This window comes from Haematobia irritans, chromosome 1 (genome assembly GCF_050003625.1).
Source record: "Haematobia irritans isolate KBUSLIRL chromosome 1, ASM5000362v1, whole genome shotgun sequence".
In the NCBI taxonomy this organism is placed as follows: domain Eukaryota; kingdom Metazoa; phylum Arthropoda; class Insecta; order Diptera; family Muscidae; genus Haematobia; species Haematobia irritans.
The window spans coordinates 5,312,975-5,338,736 of NC_134397.1; the positions used below are offsets into that span (position 1 = coordinate 5,312,975).

At 33.4% G+C, this 25,762-nt stretch overlaps 1 protein-coding gene across 1 annotated transcript in view; it reads left to right on the top strand.

Annotated features, from left to right (window-relative positions):
* Positions 1 to 19,075, top strand: part of Nlg3 (Neuroligin 3) — a 126,976-nt gene extending 107,901 nt beyond the window's left edge. The window contains exons 8-11 of the mRNA XM_075289021.1: positions 12,889 to 13,027; positions 13,166 to 13,317; positions 13,425 to 13,537; positions 17,173 to 19,075. Of these exons, the coding sequence (XP_075145136.1) occupies positions 12,889 to 13,027; positions 13,166 to 13,317; positions 13,425 to 13,537; positions 17,173 to 18,335 (1,567 nt within the window). The 3' untranslated portion in view covers positions 18,336 to 19,075. The remainder of the gene's footprint in view (positions 1 to 12,888; positions 13,028 to 13,165; positions 13,318 to 13,424; positions 13,538 to 17,172) is intronic.
* The last annotated feature ends 6,687 nt before the right edge of the window (positions 19,076 to 25,762 follow it).

A 25,762-nucleotide genomic window follows, 5' to 3' on the forward strand; every position in this document is an offset into this window, starting at 1 on the left:
TCCGGTGCCTTTTGGAGAAGCAAAATTCATCCGATCTGGTTGAAATTTGGTACGTGGTGGTAGTGTAACATATGACATTTAACAGCCATGCCAAAAGTGGTCCTTCGTAGAAGCTTCTACACAATCCATGGTTGAGGGTACATAAGATTCGGCCTGGCCGAATTTACGGCCGTATATACTTGTTAATTTTAGTTTTCTTCAAAACTCAACAAACACAGAATTTTTTTCATTTACTAGTTGTTGGTTGTTGTGATTTCCGTTTAATAAAATAAACCCTACTGCCTTTCCCTGCATCTTTTTTACTGCAAAGTTATTGTGACATGAATGTGAATATTTTTTGTCACGTCTTGCAGTAATATATACCAGGCTCCTACTCAAGTAGGTTCTTGATCATCATAATTTCGAAAAAAAAGTATAAAATAATTATGTATACATCATTAGAAACATGACTTAATATATTTCACAGACAAAGCATTAAATTCCTTATTGAGGATATCCTTAAACTCTATGACGTCAAGAAAAAAATTCAAAGGAATATACTCCCATTATTAATAAGGGTTCTTGGTGTGTGCACCTTTGCTGGTTGGTTTGTAACATATGTTAGAGTTTTTCACAAAGAGGTACCCATACTCACCCAGGGGAGCCACCGTGGTGCAATGGTTAGCATGCCCGCCTTGCATACACAAGGTCGTGGGTTCGATTCCTGCTACGACCAAACACCAAAAAGTTTTTCAGCGGTTGATTATCCCACCTCAGTAATGCTGGTGACATTTCTGATGGTTTCAAAGCTTCTCTAAGTGGTTTCACTGCAATGTGGATCGCCGTTCGGACTCGGCTATAAAAAGGAGGTCCCTTGTCATTGAGCTTAACATGGAATCGGGCAGCACTCATTCACCACTGTGGTATCACAATGGACTGAATAGTCTAAGTGAGCTTGATACATCGGGCTGCCACATAACCTAACCTAACCTAACATACTCACCCAGAAAAGGAATATAATCACGCCAAACATATTCAAGAACATTGTTTTCTCGCCAAATACATCATGCTCAAACATGTTTCAAAGCCTCATAGTACCTTTTCACGGGGAACATGAAACATTTTTGTTTTTTATTTCTTTACTCGCACATTTTGTTTTTACCTACAATAATTTGACAATTTATCGCAAACAAACTGATATGAAAGTTTAATAAAACTTTTTTTTTTTTTTTTTTGCCAAAGGTATATAAATATTTAAGTGATCAATTTATTTTAAGCTACTGTTATTGAACATCTTTGTCACTGTCCAAAATTTAATGAACCGAAAAAGATCTTCCTTTGTTGTATTTACATACTACATATTTCTTATTTCCTAATATTGTCATAAAAATCTTCAGTGTCTTATCATAATTAGATATGGGCCCCATGAAACAAAAATACCCCATAGAAACTTCGAAATACCGTTTTTCTACGTTGTAGATGACATATGACTATCTAAAAATTTAAGGAATAACATTTGTCAAAGAGGAGGCATACTAACGACAACTAACCCAGCTTGGAAGGAACTGCCAAAAAGGAATCCCCAAATTCAGATGACCTTTTTTTATATCCTGCGGATAATCAAAACTTGTGAAATTTTTCTCTTTACCTTTTTTATATTTTGATTGATTTACAGATTATAAACAAAAAAAAAAACGTAAGGCAATACAACCACATTCTCAAATCATGGCAAGAAATATTTTGAAATGGCACAGTGGAAGGAATTTTCTTGACTATGCAAGCAGAGAAGGACGGAAGAAGAACAGAATGTTATTTTTACAGGGGAAACATGTAACACGTTAGTCAAACCATATTATATTTTATAAAATTAGGTTTGGGGTGGTCATATTCCTCCTGTGTCGGTGGCTTTACTGGGCTATAAAAAAAAGGAATATGGTCATCATGGGAAATATGTTTGTCGTAACCATACTATTTTCTCAGAAATTATATATTCGATTTTAACAATTTTTTGGCTTGCCCAACAAAAAAAAAAATTGTAAGTTCTTCTAAAGGCACAACTTTAAAAGCACTTTCAAAAATGTCCTCCCAAAGTTGTTCTTTATTTTAACTGTACAGGAATTTCATTTTAGTCATTTCTTATACCCTCCACCATAGGATGGGGGGTATATTAACTTTGTCATTCCGTTTGTAACACATCGAAATATTGCTCTAAGACCCCATAAACTATATATCCTGGGTCGTGGTAAAATTCTGAGTCGATCTGAGCATGTCCGTCCGTCTGTTGAAATCACGCTAACTTCTGAACGAAACAAGCTATCGACTTGAAACTTGGCACAAGTAGTTGTTATTGATGTAGGTCGGATGGTATTGCAAATGGGCCATATCGGTTCACTTTTACGTATAGCCCCCATATAAACGGACCCCCAAATTTGGCTTGCGAGGTCTCTAAGAGAAGCAAATTTCATCTGATCCAGCTGGAATTTAATACATTGTGTGAGTATATGGTCTCTAATAACCATGCAAAAATTGGTCCACATCGGTCCATAATTATATATAGCCCCCATATAAACCGATCCCCCGATTTGGTTTGCGAGGCCTCTAAGAGAAGCAAATTTCATCCGATCCGGCTGATATTTGGTATATGGTGTTAGTATACGGTCTCTAACAACCATGAAAAAATTGGTTCACATCGGTCCATAATTATATATAGCCCCCATATAAACCGATCCCCCGATTTGGCTTGCGAGGCCTCTAAGAGAAGCAAATTTCATCCGATCCGGCTGATATTTGGTATATGGTGTTAGTATACGGTCTCTAACAACCATGAAAAAATTGGTTCACATCGGTCCATAATTATATATAGCCCCCATATAAACCGATCACCAGATTTGACCTCCGGAGCCTCTTGGAAGACCAAAATTCATCTGATTCAGTTGAAATTTGGTACGTGGTGTTAATATATGGCCTCAAACTCCCATGCAAAAATTGGTCCATATCGGTTTATAATCATATATAGCCCCCATATAAACCGATCCCCAGATTTGACCTCCAGAGCCCCTTGGAAGAACAAAATTCTTCCCATTCGGTTAAAATTTGGTACGTGATGTTAGTATATGGTATCCAACAACCATGCAGGAATTGGTTCCTATCAGTCCATAATTATATAAAGCTCCCATATAAACCGATACCCATATTTGACCTCCGGTGCCTTTTGGAGAAGCAAAATTCACCCGATCTGCTTGAAATTTGGTACGTGGTGGTAGTATATGATATTTAACAACCATGCGAAAAGTGGTCCATATCAGTCCATAATCATATATAGCCCCATATAAACCGATCCCGAGATTTGGTTTTGGAGTCTCTTGGAGGAGCAAATTTCATCCGGGTGAATTGAAATTTGGTACATTGTGCTAGTATATGGTCGTTAACAACCATGCCTAACTAGGCCCATATCGGTCTATAGTTATATTTGGCCCTCAGATAAATCGATCCCCAATCACACAAAAATTGGTCCATACCAAGTTCATAATTGTATATAGCCCCCATCTAAGCGACCCCCATATTTCAATTCTGGCTCTCTACGTACCGTGCAAAAAGTCTATATCGATTCGTAATTATTTGTAGGCTTAACTATACGTAACTTTTTTGTCTAATATATACCACGTATGGGCTAACATAACTCACAATTTAGAAAACGATGTTAAGAAGTTTTAAGATATCACAACCCAAGTAATTCGATTATGGATTGCAGTCTTTCGTAGAAATTTCTACGCAATCCATGGTGGAGGGTACATAAGATTCGGCCTGGCCGAACTTACGGCCGTATATACTTGCCGTATAAACTAGCTTTTTTGATATTTTAAGGGGAAGTCTAATTATTTTTGCCTTAAATAGATTAAAAACAGATTAAGAATTACTAAAATGGTACAAATGATGTAAATTTTGCCGAAAGAAATGTTAAACCCATTCTCGAAAAACTACGAATTTAAAAGACAAAATTGATATCCAACGTTCCAGACAAGCGTTAGAATGCAATAAAAATCATAAAAAATTGTAAAAATTATTTATTTGTCAAAATATCACAAAATTTCTTAATTCACATCCAAATCACTGAATTCGCATCACACTTTAATATTTGATTTCGCTACAGATGAAAGAGACTTGGCTATAGATGAAAGAGTTGTCTAGGTGGTTATTTTGTAATCTTTTGACATTTTCATCATTTTTTAGCATTTCGTTTAACTTGCTTACCCATGACACTGTGCGAGCTATATAATCAATCCTAGTTGAATGCTTGTCTCAATGTTTCAAAGAGTTGGCTAGATGGTTATTTTGTAACTTATTTGAGTGTCATTTTTATCTTTTTTTAACATTTCATTTAGATTGCTTACCTATGACACTGTGCGAGTCATATAACCAATCCTCGCTGATAGCATTGCCATCTACTTAGCCTGTATTTATGCTATATAAATCCTTCTAATTTAAATGTAATCCTAGTAAAATACATTTTCTAATCAAAGTGGAAAAGGATAATGATGAAACTTTCCGTTTTTTCTACTATCCCATTATCGGGGAATTCTAAATTGATATAATCAATAAATAACATCTACATTCACCACGAATGTGTAAAATACCCTAACAAAATCTTTCAACCAGATTTTTTTCAATGAGACCAATCAATTTTTAAACTAATACGTACACACACAAAATTCACCCATATATGCACATATTACGCTGTTAAATTCAGTGACGTGTATGGAATTTACACAGCTTCAAAACAACCATTGACAACAATTGCGGCAGCTTTAACAATGGCGGAAGGCAAAAGAATAAAACTTTCAACAATTTCCCACAAATTACACATTTTATACACGCTTTCGAATGCCACCACAACAATGGAGAGAAAAATCTCTGAACGAAAGTTTTTCCCTCGATATTCAGAAATACAAACAGAATGGAATAACAGCGACCAGCCAGCTGAATGACTTTCAACACCTGGAGGAAAAAAAAATCATATAAAACTGAAAAATATCCAAAAATTTTAGACATAACTTTAAAATATGTATGTTTATCACATGGCTTTGCGGAAAGTCGAACAAAATGCAATATGGGTTATTCCACATATTCTCAGATACGATATAGTTTTTTATACCCTGCGCCACACTGTGGAACAGGGTATTATAAGTTAGTACATATGTTTGCAACACTTAGAAGGAGACGAAATAGACATATGGTGTCTTTGGCAATATTGTTCAGGGTCGGTCCCTGAGTCGATCTAGTCATGTCCGTCTGTCTGTAAACACATTTTTGTAATCAAAGTCTAGGTCGCAATTTAAGTCCAATCGACTTCAAATTTGGCACAAGTATGTATTTTGGGTCAGAATAGAACCCCATTGATTTTGGAATAAATCGGTTAAGTTTTAGATATAGCTCCTAAATATATCTTTCGCCCGATATCTACACGCAAAGAAAAAAAAACGTTTGGAAAACGTGTACCGAAAACGTTTTTCTTTTGTTAGAGTTTTTTGAATTGCTTCGAAAATTTTAAACTTTTATCACCAAAAAAATTCGTTTGTTACAAAATTTTTATTTCTTCAATAAAAAAAGTTATTTTTGAAACAACAACACAGTCCATTTCGTTTATATCAAACACTGTTCTTTTCTGACTTTAGGTCTTTAATAAGACACATTTTACAGTTCAAAATTTAATATACTACAATATAATGCTGAACATTTTTTTCGGAATCTTCCGAACATATCTGAAATATATTAAAAAAAAAACTTTGGTCGAAGCAGGGATCGAACCCACGACCCTTGGCATGCAAGTCGGAGATAGCAACCACTACTCCACGGTGCCAAACTAAATGTTTGTTTCTGTTAAATAAACTTTGTTTATTCGGTTCGTGGGCGCCGCAAGCTATGCTATATAAATATAACTTATATGGATATTTATCTATTGATGACCATAACAGGTACATAGCTCAGTGGTTAGTGTGTTGGCTTACAAAGTGCATGGTCCGCGGTTCGATTCTCCGTCCAGGCGAAAGGTAAAAAAAATGTTAAAATTTATAAAATCGTATAATTTCTTCTACATTGTTGGTATTACAGGAAAAGGTGTTAAGAACTAAAAACCTCTTGGATGTGAGAAAGATGTGAGGGAAAATGCAATTAGCAAGAAAACAACATTTTTTTTGAGTTTGTCTTTATGAAATTGTTTTTACATCCTGGAAAAGAATAAACGTTTATCACAAAAAGTATATACTTTTCTTCCAAATACTATTCCTTACAGCGAAAAGCAAATGAGAAACGAACTTTGTTTGTCTAAAATTTCGTTTGGGAGGAAAGAATTATTTTTTTGCGTGTACTAATATGGCCACAGAAGCCAGAATTTCAGCCTGATTTACTTTAAATTTTGCACAAGAAGTGCAATTGATAGTGTCGTAAAGTGTACCGAATTTGGTTGAACTCGGTGCAGATTTAGATATAGCTCCCATATATATCTTTCGCCCGATATGCACTTATAAAGCCCCAGAAGCCAGAGTTTTGCCCTAATTGGCTTTAAATTTTGCACAGGGAGTAGAATTAATATTATAGCTATGCATGCCAAATTTGGTTGAAATCGGTTCATATTAAGATATGGCTCCCATATATATCTTTCACCCGATGTGAACTCCTATGGCCCCAGAAGCCCGAATTTTGCCCTAATTATACCCTGCGCCACACTGTGGAACAGGATATTATAAGTTAGTGCATATGTTTGCAACACCCCGAAGGAGACGAGATAGACACATGGTGTCTTTGGCAAAAATGCTCAGGGTGGGCTCCTGAGTCAATATAGCCATGTCCGTCTGTCCGTGAACACATTTTTGTCTAGGTCGCAGTTTTAGTCTAATCGACTTAAAATTTGGCACAAGTATGTGTTTTGGCTCAGAATAGAACCCTATTGATTTTGGAAGAAATCGGTTCAGATTTAGATATAGCTCCGATATATATATTTCGCCCGATATGGACTTATATGGCCCCAGAAGCCAGAGTTCTACCCTAATTAGCTTAAAATTTTGCACAAGAAGAACAATTAGCGCTATAGTCAAGTGTGCCAAATTTTATTGAAATCGGTTCCAATTTAGATATAGCTCCCATATATATCTTTCGGCCGATATGTACTAATACGGTCCCAGAAGCCAGAGATTTACCCCAATATGGTTGAAATTTTACACTAGGAGTACAATTAGTAGTGTAGTCAAGTGTGCTAAATTTTATTGAAATCGGTTCAGATTTAGATTTGGCTCCCATATATATCGTTCGCCCGATTTATACTCATATGACCATAGTGGCCAATCTTTTTACTCCGATTTTATTGAAATTTTGCATAGGGAGCAGAATTAGCATTGTAGCAATGCGTGACAAATTTGGTTGAAATCGGTTCAGATTTAGATATAGCTCCCATATATAGCTTTCGCCCGATTTACACTCATATGACCACAGAGGCCAATTTTTTGCTCCGATTTAGTTGAAATTTTGCACAGGGAGTAGAATTAGCATTGTTGCTATGCGTGCCAAATTTGGGTTAAATCGGTTCATATTTAGATATAGCTCCCATATATATGTTTTTCTGATTTGGACAAAAATGGTAAAAATACCAAAATGTTCCTTGTAAAATCGCCACTGCTTAGTCGAAATGTTGTAAAAATGACTCTAATTTTCCTAAACTTCTAATACATATATATCGAGCGATAAATCATAAATAAACTTTTGCGAAGTTTCCTTAAAATTGCTTCAGATTTAAATGTTTCCAATATTTATACCCTACGCCACACTGTGGAACAGAGTATTATATGGTATCGAAAATTTAGAACTACAAAGTGGTGCAGGGTATAATATAGCCGGCCCTGCCCGACTTTAGACTTTCCTTACTTGTTTTTTACTAACATTGTGTTCCACCCTAGTGCATTAGCCGACTTAAATTTTGAATCTATAGATTTTGTAGAAGTCTATCAAATTCTGTCCAGATTGAGTGATATTTTAATCTATGTATTTGGGACAAACCTTTATATATAGCCCCCAACACATTTGACGGATGTGATATGGTATCGAAAATTTAGATCTACAAAGTGGTGCAGGGTATAATATAGTCGGCCTCGCCCGACTTTAGACTTTCCTTATATGTTTACTTTAAATTTTGCACAGGAAGTAGAATTAACACTGCCAAATTTGGTTGAAATCAGGTCAGATTTATATATAGCTCCCAACTCATATGACAACAGAGGTCAAAGTTGTAATCCGATTTAAGTTGAAATCGGTTCAGATTAAGATATAAATCCCATATATATTTTTTTTGTGATTTCGGCAAAATTGGCCAAAATACCCACATATTCCTTGTAAAAACGACAATCCTAAGTAGAAAACTGGTAAAAATTACTCCAATTTTCCTATACGTCTAATACATATCTATCGACCGATAAATCATAAATACACTTTTGCAAAGTTGCCTAAAAATTGCTTCAGATTTAAATGTTTCTCATATTTTTTTACTAACATTTTGTTCCACCCCGGGCATTAGCCGACTTAAATTTTAAGTAACATAAGTCTAACAAATTTTGTCCAGATCGTGTCAGATTGAAATATATGTATATGGGAACATAAAGTTTATATATAGTACCCAACACATTTGACGGATTTGATATGGCATCGAAAATGTGAATCTACAAGTGGTGCAGGGTATAATATAATCGGCCCCCGATTTTAGACTTTCCTTACTTATTTTATTTTGAGAGAACAGTCTTTGATTTTTCATAGGCATGCTTATTTTATTAACAATATAATTTTTGGAATACAACAACCAATTGTTTGACCTATCTTTATATCAAAACAAAAGCCGACGTAATCATAGTTTATAATTATCAAATTCAACTAATCGGATTTAGATTTTTTTAATTCGCATCAAATCGTGTTTATGTGTTGGTCAAAATCTATTAATTGACTAATAGCAACATGTAAAAGTTTAAAAGTCGCCAATACAAAATTTGGAAACTGTGGAAAAGCTTAAATTTTTTTTATTTTAAAAAATCCAAAAATCGTCTTATCAAAATTTTATACAGGTTGTCTTTTCGATTCTCATGAGTATCCCTATTATGAAATTTAGGGAAATTATTGCTTTATTATTTTAAAAGACAAATATTTATTTCTATGAATTTTATATATGGACTGCACCATAGTTATATTTGCGTGTGTTTTTTCCGTATTGCTTTTAACTGTTTTACAGATTTACTTGCCTCTAATGTTCCCACAAACTCAATTTTGAGGTAGTCAGTCTTTCAATCAATCCATGATTTATTCACACCAATGGCGGAAGTTTGAAAAAAAAAACAACACTCACAAAAAAGTGTTAGCAGCAAACAAGTATACACCATACACATCCACCCGCATACCATACTCTTGCGTCACCTTTTATGTGTAACAGGACAACACATAAGCACAACGGATATACCTATACAATGACTAAATGGATGTGGCAAAAATTATTTTTATATATCCAATCAGTTTTGATGAAAAAAGCAATTTCACAAAAGTTTTGCAATCAGATGGATAAATGCCAATGAGTGAACACAAAATTGGATGGTTTTTGTTGTCGTCCTTGTTGTTGTAGTTGTTGTTCTATGTGGTTCGTCAAAAAAGGAAATTTAAATTGGATATAACAAAAGGATTAGCGGTAGAAGGGTTTTAGTTTTTTTTTCTCTTCTAAATACCACACTAAGAGGTGTGAGAGAAGAGACCACATAATCACTACTTGCAATCCCACAACAATAGATGGCTTGTTGGTGTACAAAGTTTGTCATTGTCTTTATGACAAATATCGATTATTTGTATACATGCAAATGGATTATATCGAACCATTTTTATACCATAATACATTATAAGAACTTTGTGTTTAACAGAAATATTCACTCTAGGTCATCGAATATAATACTGCGGCAATAATTTCCTATTTGATCCCAAATCTTATTAAGATTGTGGGTATGATCGGTTTCTTAACAAAATATTAAGTATTCGAGTCGTGTTGTAGGTTTGGTATAGTCAGAGGTGTCATTATCAGGGATTTCCACCAAATTGGAGCTATTTTTTCGTATACCGGAAGGAAATTCCTAAGATGGGGACTTGCGGAATTTGGTGGGGAATTTCCACATAAGGAAGGTGTGAGGAATTTTAACTTAAGTTGTTGATTTTTGGGGACAAAATCGTCCCAATTTTAGGACATGAGGATTTTTAGGGACAAAGACTAATGACTATAGTGATAGTCCGTTATTTGAGGTTCAGGTGTAATATCATAATGCTGAACTTTTCTCTGAGTGCTGCCATATTTAGCTTAGTGGTAAGGTACCTCCTTAACGGTATTTCAAATTATGGTGAAACCACTTAGAGAAACTTTGATACACTTAGAAATATAATCAGCATTACTGTAAGGAGATAAACACGGCTGAATAGTTTTTGTTATTCGGTAGAAACTGGGATTGAACACAGGATCCTTTTTATCCATACTATCCATACGACCATACTAACGATTCCACCACAGGTGTATAGTATGGGGAATTTATCCCCAGTTTTCCAAGTATTCTCTTTAATCAAACCTACTTCTGAAATAGGAACAGAAAAATGCACTGTGATTCCGCAAACAATAGAAAAGGACTTGTCCTCCATATACCCTCCCAAGGTCTTGGTAAAAGGCTTAATAGACCACTCGTAATGTTCAAAATGTTAGTTTCGCGAGTATAAATTAAACCTCCTTTTCTACACAGAAAACAATTTCCGTAGTTAAACTAAAGCTAAATTTAACTTATTATTAAAAAAAATAATTGCTTGTAGTTGAATTTTATTATTTTGATCGAAATTTTCCACAGCTTAATAAAATCTTACTTTTTTAATTATGTCTCAAAAATTTTATGAACTAAACGTGAGTATAAAGTTCAACGACCATACACATAAGTACGATTACCAAAAATAGTAAGAATGAACTACTGTGTGGTTAAAATGCTCATGATTTGGGGCCAATGATTTTCTTCTTTACTTTTAGTTAATTTTTTTCTTCTATGAGATGATAAATTCTCATGAACTGCAGTTAAAAAGTATAACATGGCATTAAATTTTCCTGGTTTTAACAACGCTTTGTGGAAATCTCAAAATGTGGAGTAAAATTCAGTTCAATTTTCGTGCGAGGTAGTTCATTCTTCCTATAAAACAGTTCACTTCTTTTCGGTGTACTTCTCAAATAAGGCTGACCCTACATATACCCTCCCGCGGTCTTGGTAAAATGCTCAATAGATATAGAGTGTGTTTCTTTGTAAATTAATTATCAAAGCCGATTTCCAGCTAATATTTTAAAAATTGTAAAATAAATTTTATTAAATACATAAGTAGATTTGTACAAAATTATAAAAAAAAAAAATTTTTTGTGTGCCACATATATTTCTAACTTCATGAGGTTAGTTGTGCTAAATTATAAAAGGAATTGAATGCAGCTTAATTTGAATTTTAAATTTACATTGTTTCAAAGTTTATTTGTTAGCAGATCCCATCAATGATGGTTAAAAACATGTCAATAAAACATTGTTGACCACAGATGCCATTGTCGATTTACATTGATTCAGGTTGTTTCTTATACAGCTCTACTTTGATCATGTTTCACGTCAATTCAATGAAAACATGATGGTCAAACGAATGATGGTTACATTTTTGGGAATAATTTAATAAAAATACAAAACAAAAAAAATGTATATATTTACAATATCATATTGATTTACAAACATTTGAACAGTGTGTCAGTTTTTAAAATGGATTAAAATTAAGAGATAACGAACAGTAGGAGATTTTTGGATTGGCCGACTACATAATAGAAACTCTACCTTACGGGATACATAAAAATATGAATTTTTTACTTGGTTGATTGTCTGTTTAGCCAGGGTTTTTTGGCAGGATATTGTGAGCTATTAACAAGTTCTTCGTTAGTTTTCAATAAGTCCCATGATTAAAAACTAATAAATTTGGAAAATATAGCACCAGGTTTGGTTATAGTTCTACTATATAAGTAACACTCGATTTCCATAAATGTAGGCATATTAGCCAGTCATGCCGATGTCAAAAATTGAATCAAGCGAGTAGATTCTCCACATTATATATATAATGTCCTTCCACATACTCTACAAGTATTGAGTAAATCGTATAAAATCATTAAGTTTCTAGAGGCTTGCAAAATAGGCGACATTCTTTTCGGCATTTGGGACGGATTTCGCTGCTCTGATGATTTCATGACACGGCGAGCTTTCGAACATAAAATAAATGGACAGACTGACGTATAGATGGCTAGTCACAAAGAGCTTCCTGGGGAGATTTTTTTGTCGTTCATTGTCTATGGGTCTACAGGTAATATTTCTGATTTGCACATTTTCATATAAAACAAGGTTATTATACTGTGGACCAAGCACCAAATTATTATAATTAAAAAATGCTTTTGATATTCTGAACTAAAAAAAAAGAATTTACTTGTCTCCCATTGTGCTTAACCGAGTCGCTGTTGTACATTGGTTAGTGTATATGGTCTGTTATAACCTCCACTCTGTGGCCATAATAAAATAATTTTTTTTTCTACCACAAAATTTGTGCCATAATTGAGAGAATGTTGGAGAGAGAGAGAGAAAATATAAGCAATTGCAAAATAAATGAATTTTTAATTAAACATAAATCCTATTTAATAATACCAACATTGACCAAACAAATGCCTGTTGAGGCATAAGCGGTTTAATTTCCCCTGCATTAATGAACACACAGAGAAAATAATTTAATTGGAAATGATGTTGGTTTTTGAATCATTCGCTCAATTGAAAATTTCATTTGATTTTCCAATTTACCCATTTGCAGGGACGAAACACTGGAAGCCTTAAGTGATGCTCAAGTAGTGGCTCCCGCTGCTCAAACGGTTGACTTACACTCGGCAGACCACCGGAACTCTTATTTATATGTCTTTGACTATCAAACACGTTATGGTGATTATCCACAGGTAAGTTCGTATAAACCACATGAATTATTTCCAAAAATCAATGCGAAGCACGTACAATCAATCATCAAATGGGCAATGATACATTGTGGTTTCCTCTCTATTCCCCCCTCCTCTCTTCCACTGCTTTTGGCTTTGTAGCGTCAAGGATGCATTCATGGCGAAGATTTGCCATACATTTTTGGAGCACCATTGGTGGGCGGTTTCAATCACTTCACACGCAACTATACCAAGACTGAAGTGAGCTTATCGGAAATTGTTATGCTCTATTGGTCAAATTTTGTTCGAACAGGGTAAGTTTTGCGTTTTGCGTTTTTATCAAACCTTAGATAATTTATTTTAAGAAATTCTAGGAATATATGCAATACCATAAATATTTTATTTCATCCTTATCCCATAGGAATCCCAATGAACAAATGGAAAGTGACCATGGTAGCAGGCAAGAAAGAAGTCGCTACAAAACAATTGATTGGACAGCATATGAGAGTGTGCATAAAAAATATTTAAATTTTGGTAAGAGACAATTTTCTTTTATTAATAAACATACATTTTTTTTTTGTCAATCTTAAAATTAATATGAAAACTTATAAATAACAATGGATTAAAAAGTACGACCTAAACTTTAAATTCCAAAAAAATGTCAATAGATAGATAGAAGATCATTGTTACTTCGAATCAGTAAAAAATGCAATGTCTTTGAAGTTTAACAAGTATATACGGCCGTAAGTTCGGCCAGGCCGAAGCTTACGTACCCTCCATCATGGATTGCGTAGAAACTTCATCTAAACATTGCCATCCACAATCGAATTACTTAAGTTGCGGTAACGCTTGCCGATGGCAAGGTATCTTAAAGCCTCCTAACACCATCTTCTAAATTGTATCTAAGTCCATACGTGGTATATATTAAATAAAAAAAGATCGATCCAATACGTATATAATTCAGTTTGACAAAGTAGACATAAAAGTTTGACAAAATTTTCTACAGAAATAAAATTTTAACAAAATTTTCTATAGAAATAAAATTTTCACAAAATTTTCTATAGAAATAAAATCTTGGTAGGTTATTTTTGGCTCAAGTGGCAACCATGATTATGAACCGAATAAAATTTGAACAAAATTTTCTATAGAAATAAAATTTTGATAAAATTTTCTATAGAAATAAAATTTTGACAATGATGAAAATTTTATTATGAACCGAATAAAATTTTAACAAAATTTTCTCTAGAAATAAAATTTTGGCAAAATTTCCTGTAGAAATAAAATTTTGGTAGATTATTTTTGGCTCTATGGCAACCATGATTATGAACCGATATGGACCAATTTTTGTGTGATTGGACCAATTTTTGTATGGTTGTTACTACTACTACTACTAACACCACGTGCCTAATTTGAACCGGATCGGATGAATTTTGCTCCTCCTAGAGGCTCCGGAGGTCAAATCTGGAGAATGTTTTATATGGGGGCTATATATAATTATGGACCGATATGGACCAATTCTGGCACGGTTGTTAAAGATCATATACTAACACCATGTTCCAAATTACAACCGGATTGGATGAAATTTGCTTCTCTTGGAGACTTCACAAGCCAAACCTGGGGATCGGTTTATATGGGGGCCAAATTACAACCGGATTGGATGAAATTTGCTTCTCTTGGAGACTTCGCAAGCCAAATCTGGGGATCGGTTTATATGGGGGCTATATATAATTATGAACGGATGTGGACCAATTTTTGCATGGTTGTTAGAGACCATATACCAATACCATGTACCAAATTTCAGGCGGATCGGATGAAATTTGCTTCTCTTTGAGGCTCCGCAACCCAAATCTGGGGATCGGTTTATATGGGCGCCATATATAATTATGGACCGCTGTGGACCAATTTTTGGACGGTTGTTAGAGACCATATACCAATACCATGTACCAAATTTCAGCCGGATGGGATGCAATTTGCTCCTCTTTGAGGCTTCGCAAGCCAAATCTGGAGATCGGTTTATATGGGGTCTATATATAAATATGAACCGATGTGGACCAATTTTTGCAGGGTTGCTAGAGACCATATACCAATACCATGTACCAAATTTCAGCCGGATCGGATGAAATTTGCTTCTCTTTTAGGCTCCGCAAGCCAAATATGGGGATCGGTTTATATGGGGGCTATATATAATTATGGACCGATGTGGACCAATTTGTCCATGGTTATTAGAGACCATATACCAACACCATGTACCAAATTTCAGCCGGATCGGATGAAATTTGCTTCTCTTTTAGGCTCCGCAAGCCAAATATGGGGATCGGTTTATATGGGGGCTATATATAATTATGGACCGATGTGGACCAATTTTTGCATGGTTGTTGGAGAACATATACGAACACCATATACCAAATTTCAGCCAGATCGGATGAAATATGCTTCTGTTAGAGGCTCCACAAGCCAAATCTGAGGGTCCCTTTATATGGGGGCTATACGTAAAAGTGGACCGATATGGCCCATTTTCAATACCATCCGACCTACATCGATAACAACTACTTGTGCCAAGTTTCAAGTCGATAGCTTGTTTCATTCGGAAGTTAGCGTGATTTCAACAGACGGACGGACGGGCGGACATGCTTAGATCGACTCAGAATTTCACCACGACCCAGAATATATATACTTTATGGGGTCTTAGGGCAATATTTCGATGTGTTACAAACGGAATTACAAAGTTAATATACCCCCATCCTATGATGGAGGGTATAAAAAGCTAATAGCCATGTCATTCCATTGCTGCGGGTTCTATTTATTTGTTAAAAAAAATTAAAGCATAATTCTAGGCGCCTATATAAAAGCTAACTTTTGGCAGCACTGGTCGATGAATTTCAATTACCATCGACATTAATAATCGATTAAATGTAACGTAACATTATTTTGGAAAAAAGATAAAAATATTAATTTATTATAATGTTGTACCCAAAGACAATAGAGAGAAGAAGATGGGAGGTTGGATGCTGGGAACATCAAACCATTTACGGTGCTAGGTCCATACTTTTCGTTTATCGAACCAAACGCGTATACGACAAGTTTTGACATAGCATTAAAATGCAAATAATAAGAAAGTAAGTGCATGAAATAAATTTCCATAAAAGGGAAATTGCTTTTTTTTTGTTGTTGCCTAAAATTTAACATTGTTTCGTTAAGAAAATTAAGTTTTTCGTTTAAAAAATAAAAATAAAAACATTACAAACATGTATGCAACTAGCACCGTCAATGCAACATTTGGTGTGACGTAGGCCAACTTCCCATCTTCTTGTATCTATTGTTTTTGGTTGTACCTTACACTGCAAACAAATATATCGTAAGCACAATTATTTCTTTATAATTCGAATGTGTTGTTTGCTTACCAAAGAAGACGCAAGTCTTTGAAATTTTTTTTTTTCAATAAACACTTAATTTAAGTAATTGAATAACGCTGAGATAATTTTTTAGTGGACTGTATTTATTCAACTCAGGTTATTGAAGGTTTGTTATATTTCCTTGGTGCATCTCCATGGCACTCGAGGTTTACACCTCATGTATATAAAACTCGTAAATATCTTTGCGCAAATTTTTCTTTATTTTTTGGTGTTATTGTTGAATCTAATGACAACTACGGTTCTACTGACATGAAATCACCTGTTTGCTTTCATTCACAGTAATACATTTGGTGTGTTTAGTTTGATTTGACGTTGAGTATGGTGCATTTAGCGGTTTAAGAGAAGTCGCTTAAACAGTAATCTTGATATTAGAGTTTAGCGATTCGACCCTAAAATTAATATCTTTTCAAAAAGGAAATTTCTTCTGAACTGAGGTCCTGGCTTAAATAGGACTTAAACTGTTTTCTAATATAGTAAAAATCATCTTTAAATTCGATGATTTGTTGTTGTCTTACGAAAGATCATTCTTAGGAATCAATAGCTATGTCCTTAAAATCATCATTTCACAAACTCCTATTTTTAAAACAGATCTTAGACATAAATTAAAAAAGGTGATGGTCAAGTATTTTCTAACATAAAATATTTTATAAATTCTCACAATTTTTTACTACATTTTAACGCTAAGCTTTTATGTTAGCATTTTTAATTTTACAATAACCTAAAAAATTTTTGAATTTCCCCTTTTTCTCAATGCAGATACCAAACCGAAACTGAAAAATCACTATCGAGCTCACCGTTTATCCTTTTGGTTGAATCTAATACCGGATCTGCATAAGCCAGGTGGCGATAATGTCCCTGCCTCGCATCACCAACTCAACAACGATGATGAAATGGACAATAATATTGCCGGTGAGGCTGCAGTCAAACCCCTGAATCCACCCTATTCGCCTAGTATTGGGAACACAGCCTTGGGCAACTACAGCATATTTACCAATCAGTATTTCTCCCTGGTAAATCTCAGCTCACCCTCATCCTCATTACAACGCAATGGTACTCGTTATGCTGGTAGCAAATTGTATCCCGAAGATATGATGGATGGCGATGGTCATGGTGGCAGTCAAGCCTCTCAGGAGAGTGATGGCTTTGCTGCCTATTCGACAGCCTTAAGTGTGACAATTGCCATTGGTTGTAGCCTGCTTATATTGAATGTTCTGATATTTGCTGGAGTCTATTATCAGCGAGACAAAACTCGCCTAAATGAACCGCGGTCACAGACGAAACTCAAACGTCAAGAGAGTGGACAAATGCCCAACAATATCTGTGGCGATTTGGAAACATTAACGATACACACGAAAAGTGACCCTGCAACAATACTTTCCCATCATCATGCTCTACAACATCATCAGTTACCACCGCCTGAATTTGCCGATATACCCCATAGAGCTCCACCACCGCCCAAGCATTTGAAATCCATGCAACAGGATCCTGGAGGGGGTGGTAGTGTGGGTATGGGCAATAATACTAATGCTCAAAGTGCCACCATAATGGGTCTTCTGCCACCACATGCCTTACAAGTAATGGGTAATCAGTGTGGAACGCTAACAAAGAAGAGTTGCATGAAACAGTCGTCCATGCAACAACAACAACAGCAGCAGCAGCAACAACAGCATCAACAACAGGCCCAGCAACAGCAGGTGCAACAAAACCAACAACAGATGATAGTGACGCATCAGCATCAGCTACAGAATGCCCATAACCAGACAATGACAACATCACTAACAGGGTCTGGTATGGGTGGACCAGGGAATGGTCCACCTCCACCACCACCCACAGTTACAGTGACTTCGGCCCAGTCTATGCAACAGCATCCATTGTCGCAATCCCAGGCACATCCGCTAATGGACGATCTAAGGGTGTGACATTAATTAACCGTACGTTTCAAGTGTGATCTCTAAGGGCTTGCCCCTAAACTCTGAATACCACCAGTATCCTTTAAAACCCTTGACTTTATATTCTAGTTTTGGATCGTTTTTTAGATCCAGATCCTCTGCATTTCCCCATACCCTTTTTAGAGATTACATGTGGTAGCGTGCGTTCAATATGGACTGTGAAATCGTCAAAATTGTCTCTTAACTGGCAGTTTGTGATGAAAGCAAGCCAAAATATGAAAAACAAAAATAAAATCCTCTTAGATCTTCATTTAAAGAAAGCTCTGGTGTGAAGCTTGAAACTCAGTTAAGATATTGTTAGCATATTAGCTGAGTTCATCCTCCAACAGAGCTCTCCTTAAATGGACGCTAGATTAATGAATGTTATGTTTTTTACCTATGACAAGAATAGAAAAATCCCCCCTCAAAAAAACGAAAACCAAAAAATATTTCTACGTTTCGTTGTTGTTTGATACTGTTGTTTCTTCTAGAAAAAAAAAATAATTAAATAATTATTCTGTATATAAATATGTAATCATAATTCAAAACTATACATACTCGTATATATCCTCTGCAAATTAGTTTTCAACTAAAATGAAAATGTAAGTACATGTTAGTTAATTATAAACTAAAGGAAAAAAATCATTTTTGCCATTAGGACCAAAAATACATGAGAGAAAACGAAGTTCTTTTTTTAACGTGGATGTTTTTAGCTGAGATATTTTATTTTAAAATCTTTTTTATTATTCTCCTTAATTTCTAATGTTATACCATTTTTCAATAATAAAAAAAAATTAAGAACAATTTCTATAAAATATAATTTGTATTTATTTATTTTTTCATAAAAGCAAAGAGCTCAAATACTACAAAAAAAAAATGTTATAAAATTTTGTTCTCAACATTTGGACTACTATTATTTTTCCAACTGGTGAAGATCAATTTCTATTGAAAGATATTTTTTTTTTTAATTTTCAAAATTTTCACACATACTTGGAGCCAAAGAAAAAGTTTCGAAACCCAATTTCATTGTCAGGCTTATGGGTGAATTATATCCATCCATCTGTGTGGCTGAATCGATTGGATTGCTTGGTTTTCACGCTAAGTCTCAAAAGTGTGGACCATTCGACTTAGATTTTGATACAAAAACAAGTACGTAGCACGCTCGTTAGAAGAACATATCTACAAAATGGCTTATGTAGGACCATCTGGTTATTTTTATTAAATTTCGATTTTAAATGGAAACATTTCATACTATTAATGAGCATTTCTAATACCTTAATGAAAAAATTTCGGATCAATTCTAATAAGTTTTTTTCTCCATTATACTACTGCTAAAAAAAGTTTTGTCATATTAACGAAATGTTATTATAATTAAACAAAAAATCATAAATACAATGAAATTGTTCATTATTGTAATGAAATTCCGAAATAAAAAGTTTCGTACTATATATAAAACATGTTATTGTTTTAATGAAAACTCTTCACTATTCCAACAAAAAACAAATATATATGGCCATAAGTTCGGCCAGGCCGAATCTTATGTACCCTCCACCATGGATTGCGTAGAAACTTTTACTACAGACTGTCATCCACAATCGAATTACTTGGGTTGCGGTAACACTTGCCGATGGCAAGGTATCTTAAAATTTCTTAACACCGTCTTCTCAATTGTAAGTTAGTCCATATTAAACAAAAAAGGTCGAATAAGTACGTATATAATTCAGTTTGACAAAATTTTCTATATTAATAAAATTTTAACAAAATTTTCTATATCACTAAAATTTTGACAAAATTTTCTATAGAAATAAAATTTTGACGAAATTTTCTATAGAAATAAAATTTTGACGAAATTTTCTTTAGAAATAACATTTTGACAAAATTTTCTGTATAACTAAAATTTTGGTAGACCGATATGGACCAATTTTGGCATGGTTGTTAGCGGCCATATACTAGCGCAATGTACCAAATTTCACCACGTACCAAATTTCAACAGGATCGGATGAATTTTGGTCCTCCAAAAGCTCCGGAGCTCAAATCTGGGGATCGGTTTATATGGGAGCTATATATAATTATGGACCGACGTGGACCAATTTTTGCACGGTTGTTAAAGACTACATATTTACACCCTGTACCAAATTTCAGCCGGATCGGATGAAATTTGCTTATCTTAGAAGCTCGGCAAGCCAAATCTGGGGATCGGTTTATATGGGAGCTATATACCGAATCTGATTAATTTTTCTCTCCCAAGAGGCTCCGCAAGCCAAATCTGAGCGTCGGTTCATATGGGGGCCATACGTAAAAGTGGTCCGATATGGCCCATTTTCAATAAAATCTGACCTACATCAATAACAACTACTTGTGCCAAGTTTCAAATCGATAGCTTGTTTCGTTCGGAAGTTAGCGTGATTTCAACAAACGGACAGACGGACGGACGGACGGACATGCTTAGATCGACTCAGAATTTCACCACGACCCAGAATATATATACTTTATGGGGTCTTAGAGCAATATTTCGATGTGTTACAAACGGAATGACAAAGTTAATATACCACCCCCCCCCCCTATGGTGGAGGGTGTATATATTCGTTGTCTCAATTTTAAAAAACTTTTTCTTTGTGCGTAAGTAGCCACCATTTTGCAATGCTAGAAGAAAACTACTAAGAATAAAAAATTTTGTGACTAAATTTTAATGATATTTTCTACACTGGTAGAAACCCCTTCGTAATGGTAAGAAAATTTCTACTAAAATTGAGAAAAAGAATAATTTAATAAATACAATGAAATTTTATTTGTTTTTCTTTTTTTAATTTTAATTATTGTAGTGAATTTTTGATTTACATCATCTTAATGAAAATTATTAGTAAAGTCAATGAAAACGTTTCCTTGCCTCTATTTAAATGAAATTTTCTTTACAAAAAAGGATAGGTATATTAGCAAAACCACTTATTTACTTTCCGCGAGTAATGCTATATTAAATAAAATCATGGGACGTCCGTCCGTCTGTTACAAAAATGTTAGATCGAAACTTTGCCCTAAACATTTCCTATTGCAGTGAATTAGAAACTATTGCAAATCTTTCCATAGAAATAAAATTTTCCATAGAAATAAAATTTTGAAAAAATTTTCCACACAAATAAATTTATGACAAAATTTTCTATAGAAATAAAATTTTGAAAACTTTTCCATAGAAATAAAATTTTGAAAATTTTTTCCATAGAAAAAAATTTTGACAAAAAATTCTATAGAAATAAAATCTTGACAAAATTTTCTATAGAAATAATATTTTGAGAAAATTTTCTATAGAAATAAAATTTTGAGAAAATTTTCCATGGAAATAAAATTTTGAGAAAAATTTTTATACATTTAAAATTTTGACAAAATTTTCTAAAAAAATTTTTTTGACAAAAATATAAATAAATAAAATTTTGAAACATTTTTCTATAGAAATAAAGTTTAAAAAAAATTTTTTTGACAAAATTTTATTTTTATAGAAAATTTTGTCAAAAAAAATTTTTTTTTTTAATTTTGACAAAATTTTCTACAAAATTTTATTTTGACAAAAATATAAATAAATAAAATGTTGAAACATATTTCTATAGAAATAAAATTTTGACAAAATTTTCTATAAAAATAAAATTTTGACAAAATTTTTTATAAAAATAAAATTTTGACAAAATTTTCTATATAAATAATGTTTTAACAAATTTTTCTATAGAAATAAAATCTTGATAAAAATTTCTATAGAAATAAAATTTTTGCAAAATTGTCTATAGAAATAATATAATATAATAATATAATAAGAAATAAAATTTTGAGAAAATTTTTTATGGAAATAAAATTTTGACAAAATATAATATTTTGTTAAAAAGAGATTAATCCGATTTCTCGAAAAAAGCCCCAAATTTATGGAAATGCCCCCACCAAATCCCCAAGTTCCCAACTCAGAAATTTCGTCGCTATTCACGAAAAAATATCCCCAATTTGGGGAAAAGTCCCCAATACTGGGAACATTGACACCCACAGTCGCCAACATTTTATCCATATTTGGGAGGTGGTCGGTTTTCAGAGTGTCCAAGTTTGAGAGGTTGCATTGTATTAAACGACATTGTATTCAATAACCAAAGACCACAAAATACACTTACACTTAACTGCTAGAGGCTTCAATATATTATTATCTATTAATAATTTATCTTTAATTATTTTTTTCTACATTAAAAATATATATTTGCTTTGTTATTAAATTGTCTATATATTATTTTTGTATTATTACTAATTAAATGTTGTTCTTCCAAAGACTGAATTATTGTGTATGTACATTTAATAAATTTAATAAAAAAATACAATTAAGTGAAAAAAAACATATACAAAAATAATAGAGAAACCATAAACCACAAAACAAAACAAAAAAACGAATGAGACAAACAAATAAATGACCCCCGAAATTAAATTTGAAACCAAAATAGATTCTAAACTAAAACCAAAAAAAAACGAGACAGAAAAAAAGTCCAAACAAATTTTAAACGAATTAAAACCAAACGCACACCCCTATACACATATACAGATAATAGAATATTGTATAAAACTAATAAAATTGAACTAACAAAAAAACAATAACAGCAAAAAAATAACAAAAAACATCTAAAAATCCATGATAACAGAGTACATATGTATTTGTTAATTAAGTTATAAATATTAAAGAAAAAATTAAAACAAATAAATAAGTGAAACGAACAAAAAAAACCCAACCAACACATGCTTACGAAACGTAATGTGTGTTAAACTATTAAGAGAATAAATGAGATAATGGCATAAAAACGAGCATTACAATAACAACACACTCATACACCTACCCACACACATATTTACACTCATATATATCTATACACACTCTGAAATCCATGCATATATAGGTAGTGTTTAGTACTCTAAACACTACCTATATATGCATGGATATTTAAAGCATAGTACATATATAGTTAATAGATAATTTAAATTAAATGTTTATAAATATGGCATAATGTTAGTCCGGTTCTAACCAAAAACGGTAAATAGAAAAAAAAACAGCAGCAGTTGTAATTCCATCATTAAGTATTGAAAGCGTAAAAACAAAACAACTACTTCATAAAAACTATATAAATTCCCATATATAAATATTTAGAAGCAAACGAACCTAGTTAATATAGCCCATGGCTTAAAATGTAAAGTTATTTAGTACCATTAAATATAAATATAAACTTGTATATGTAAGGATCTCGAACATTAACTGTATTTAAAAAGCTAAACAAAAAAAAAAAAAAAAACAAAAAAAAAAAAAAACAGAAAAACACTCATTAATTCACCTACATTCATATCTAGGATTTAATTACATTTTAAGTAGCTGAAATCATAACAGAAAACCCCAACAACAATATGTATTCATACACAATGAGAAAGAGAGAGAAAGATCAAAAACAACAAAAGGAAATGCTGTCTAACCACAGCAACCGGATATAGCAAAGTTAAAAAGAGATAATAGACAATTACGAGTACAGTCGCATGTAATAAAATATAATTCCCATTGACACAAGAGAATACTAGTTGATGAAAAACAAATTAAAAAAAAAAACAGAAAATATAAAACAAAACCAAAACCATCAATCTCATTTTGTTTTGAGATAAAACATGTTAAAATGTTAAAGTGACTACAATAATATCCAACCGCAGAGTCCCCAATACCCCAAGGGTCTTATGTAAAAAAAAAAACAAAAACTTACAACCCAAAACACTTTAAATAATATATTATATTATTATAATTATTAACTATAATTCAATTGTGGTATACTGAAGGAAAATTAAAACAAGAAAAAAAAGAAACAAAACAGCAGAAAATGTATTCTATAAGCAAACCTATATACGAATGAAATAAAACAAAAATAAAATGAAAATATAATAAAAGTGAAAATTTATTCATTTATATGAAACTCAAAAGAAAATGGGAATTGGTAAGTAAAATTTATTGAAAACTCACCTAAATAGAAACCACTTTTTCAGTTGCCGAACAGTCGAAACTCCGCGGTAACCCTTGTATGAGTTGAGGTAAGGGTAAAAATCGGGAGGAGCTTACTACACGCAAAGAAGAATCATCTCAAACCTTTTGCAAGAGCTAACTAACTTTATTTTTTGACGCGGAATATTGAACATTTTTGCCGCTTATTTTTTTTTCTCGCCAAACATAAAGTGCTCTCTGAAAATAGTTACATAATTTCCGAGAAAATAACACGATTACGACAAACATGCTGCATGTTCCTCATTCCATAATAACATTTTTCTCTTGAAACGTGTATGAGGTTATCATATTCCTTATCTTGGTGTATATCTGTTATATACAGTGTGGTTAATATGTATTTCTACAAAATTCAGGTTTATAGATTGGCAGTTCATTTCATTGTTTACAAGCTTACAATTTTGATCTATTGCATTCAGAAGTAAAATTATTCGTGATGGGATTCAAGCGTGATAAATAGTGTGATTGCTGCTGGAAAACTACAAATGGCTATCATTAGAGCCATTTAATATTTAAAAGTGAATAAATATTTTGGTTCTCATACCAACACTGCTCGTTGCATCGCGTCTAAATACTGGACGAAAAAAATGATAACAACACTAGAAATGATGCGAAGAATGAAGGCCAAATTTGATCGAAATCCACTTGCTGGTGAGATGAACGTATTGCAAAAACGGATTCAAAAATGAACTTCAACGGATTTAGACCAACCATTGAAGTCCCAAAAAGTGCAAGATCTTAATGATCACCGAATTTGGTTTGAGAAACAAAAATGATTGGATTTACTTGCCAAAGAGGTCAAAAGAAAAGTTACACCTTCGAGTGGCCCCTAGAATTCTAGCGCCGCCGATGGTAATAAAGTTGGCCGCTATCTTCTCATATTCATCGAGTGTGGGGTCAATATAAATGCTGAATATTATCAGGGAAATGTCCCAAAGACAGTATTAAAGTTCTGGTCCGGCAAATATTTCCACTGCAGACCACGAAGATTACAACAGGACTCAGCACCATCGCACTCAGTACGCGTCAACCAAGTATGGTTTAAAGGAAGGTTCCACCAGAATCTTCGAATTTCAATCCGGTGGGCTTTTGAACCTGGGGCTGTTTGGAAGATACGGTTGACATAAAAAAATTCCAAAGTGGCTCGAATGTCAAGACGGCTATTAGCCAGGAATGGTCGAAAAGTACGACAGAGAAACTTTCGTGCCAATTCGAACTAATATAAGTTGAATCCACAAAATTTATTTTATTTCCGACATGTCTATACCCTCCACTATAGGATTATACCCCCATCCATAATTTTGGCATTCCATTCGAAAGACATCGGAATATTAGTCTCAGACCCCATGAAGTATATATAGCGAAATTCTGAGTC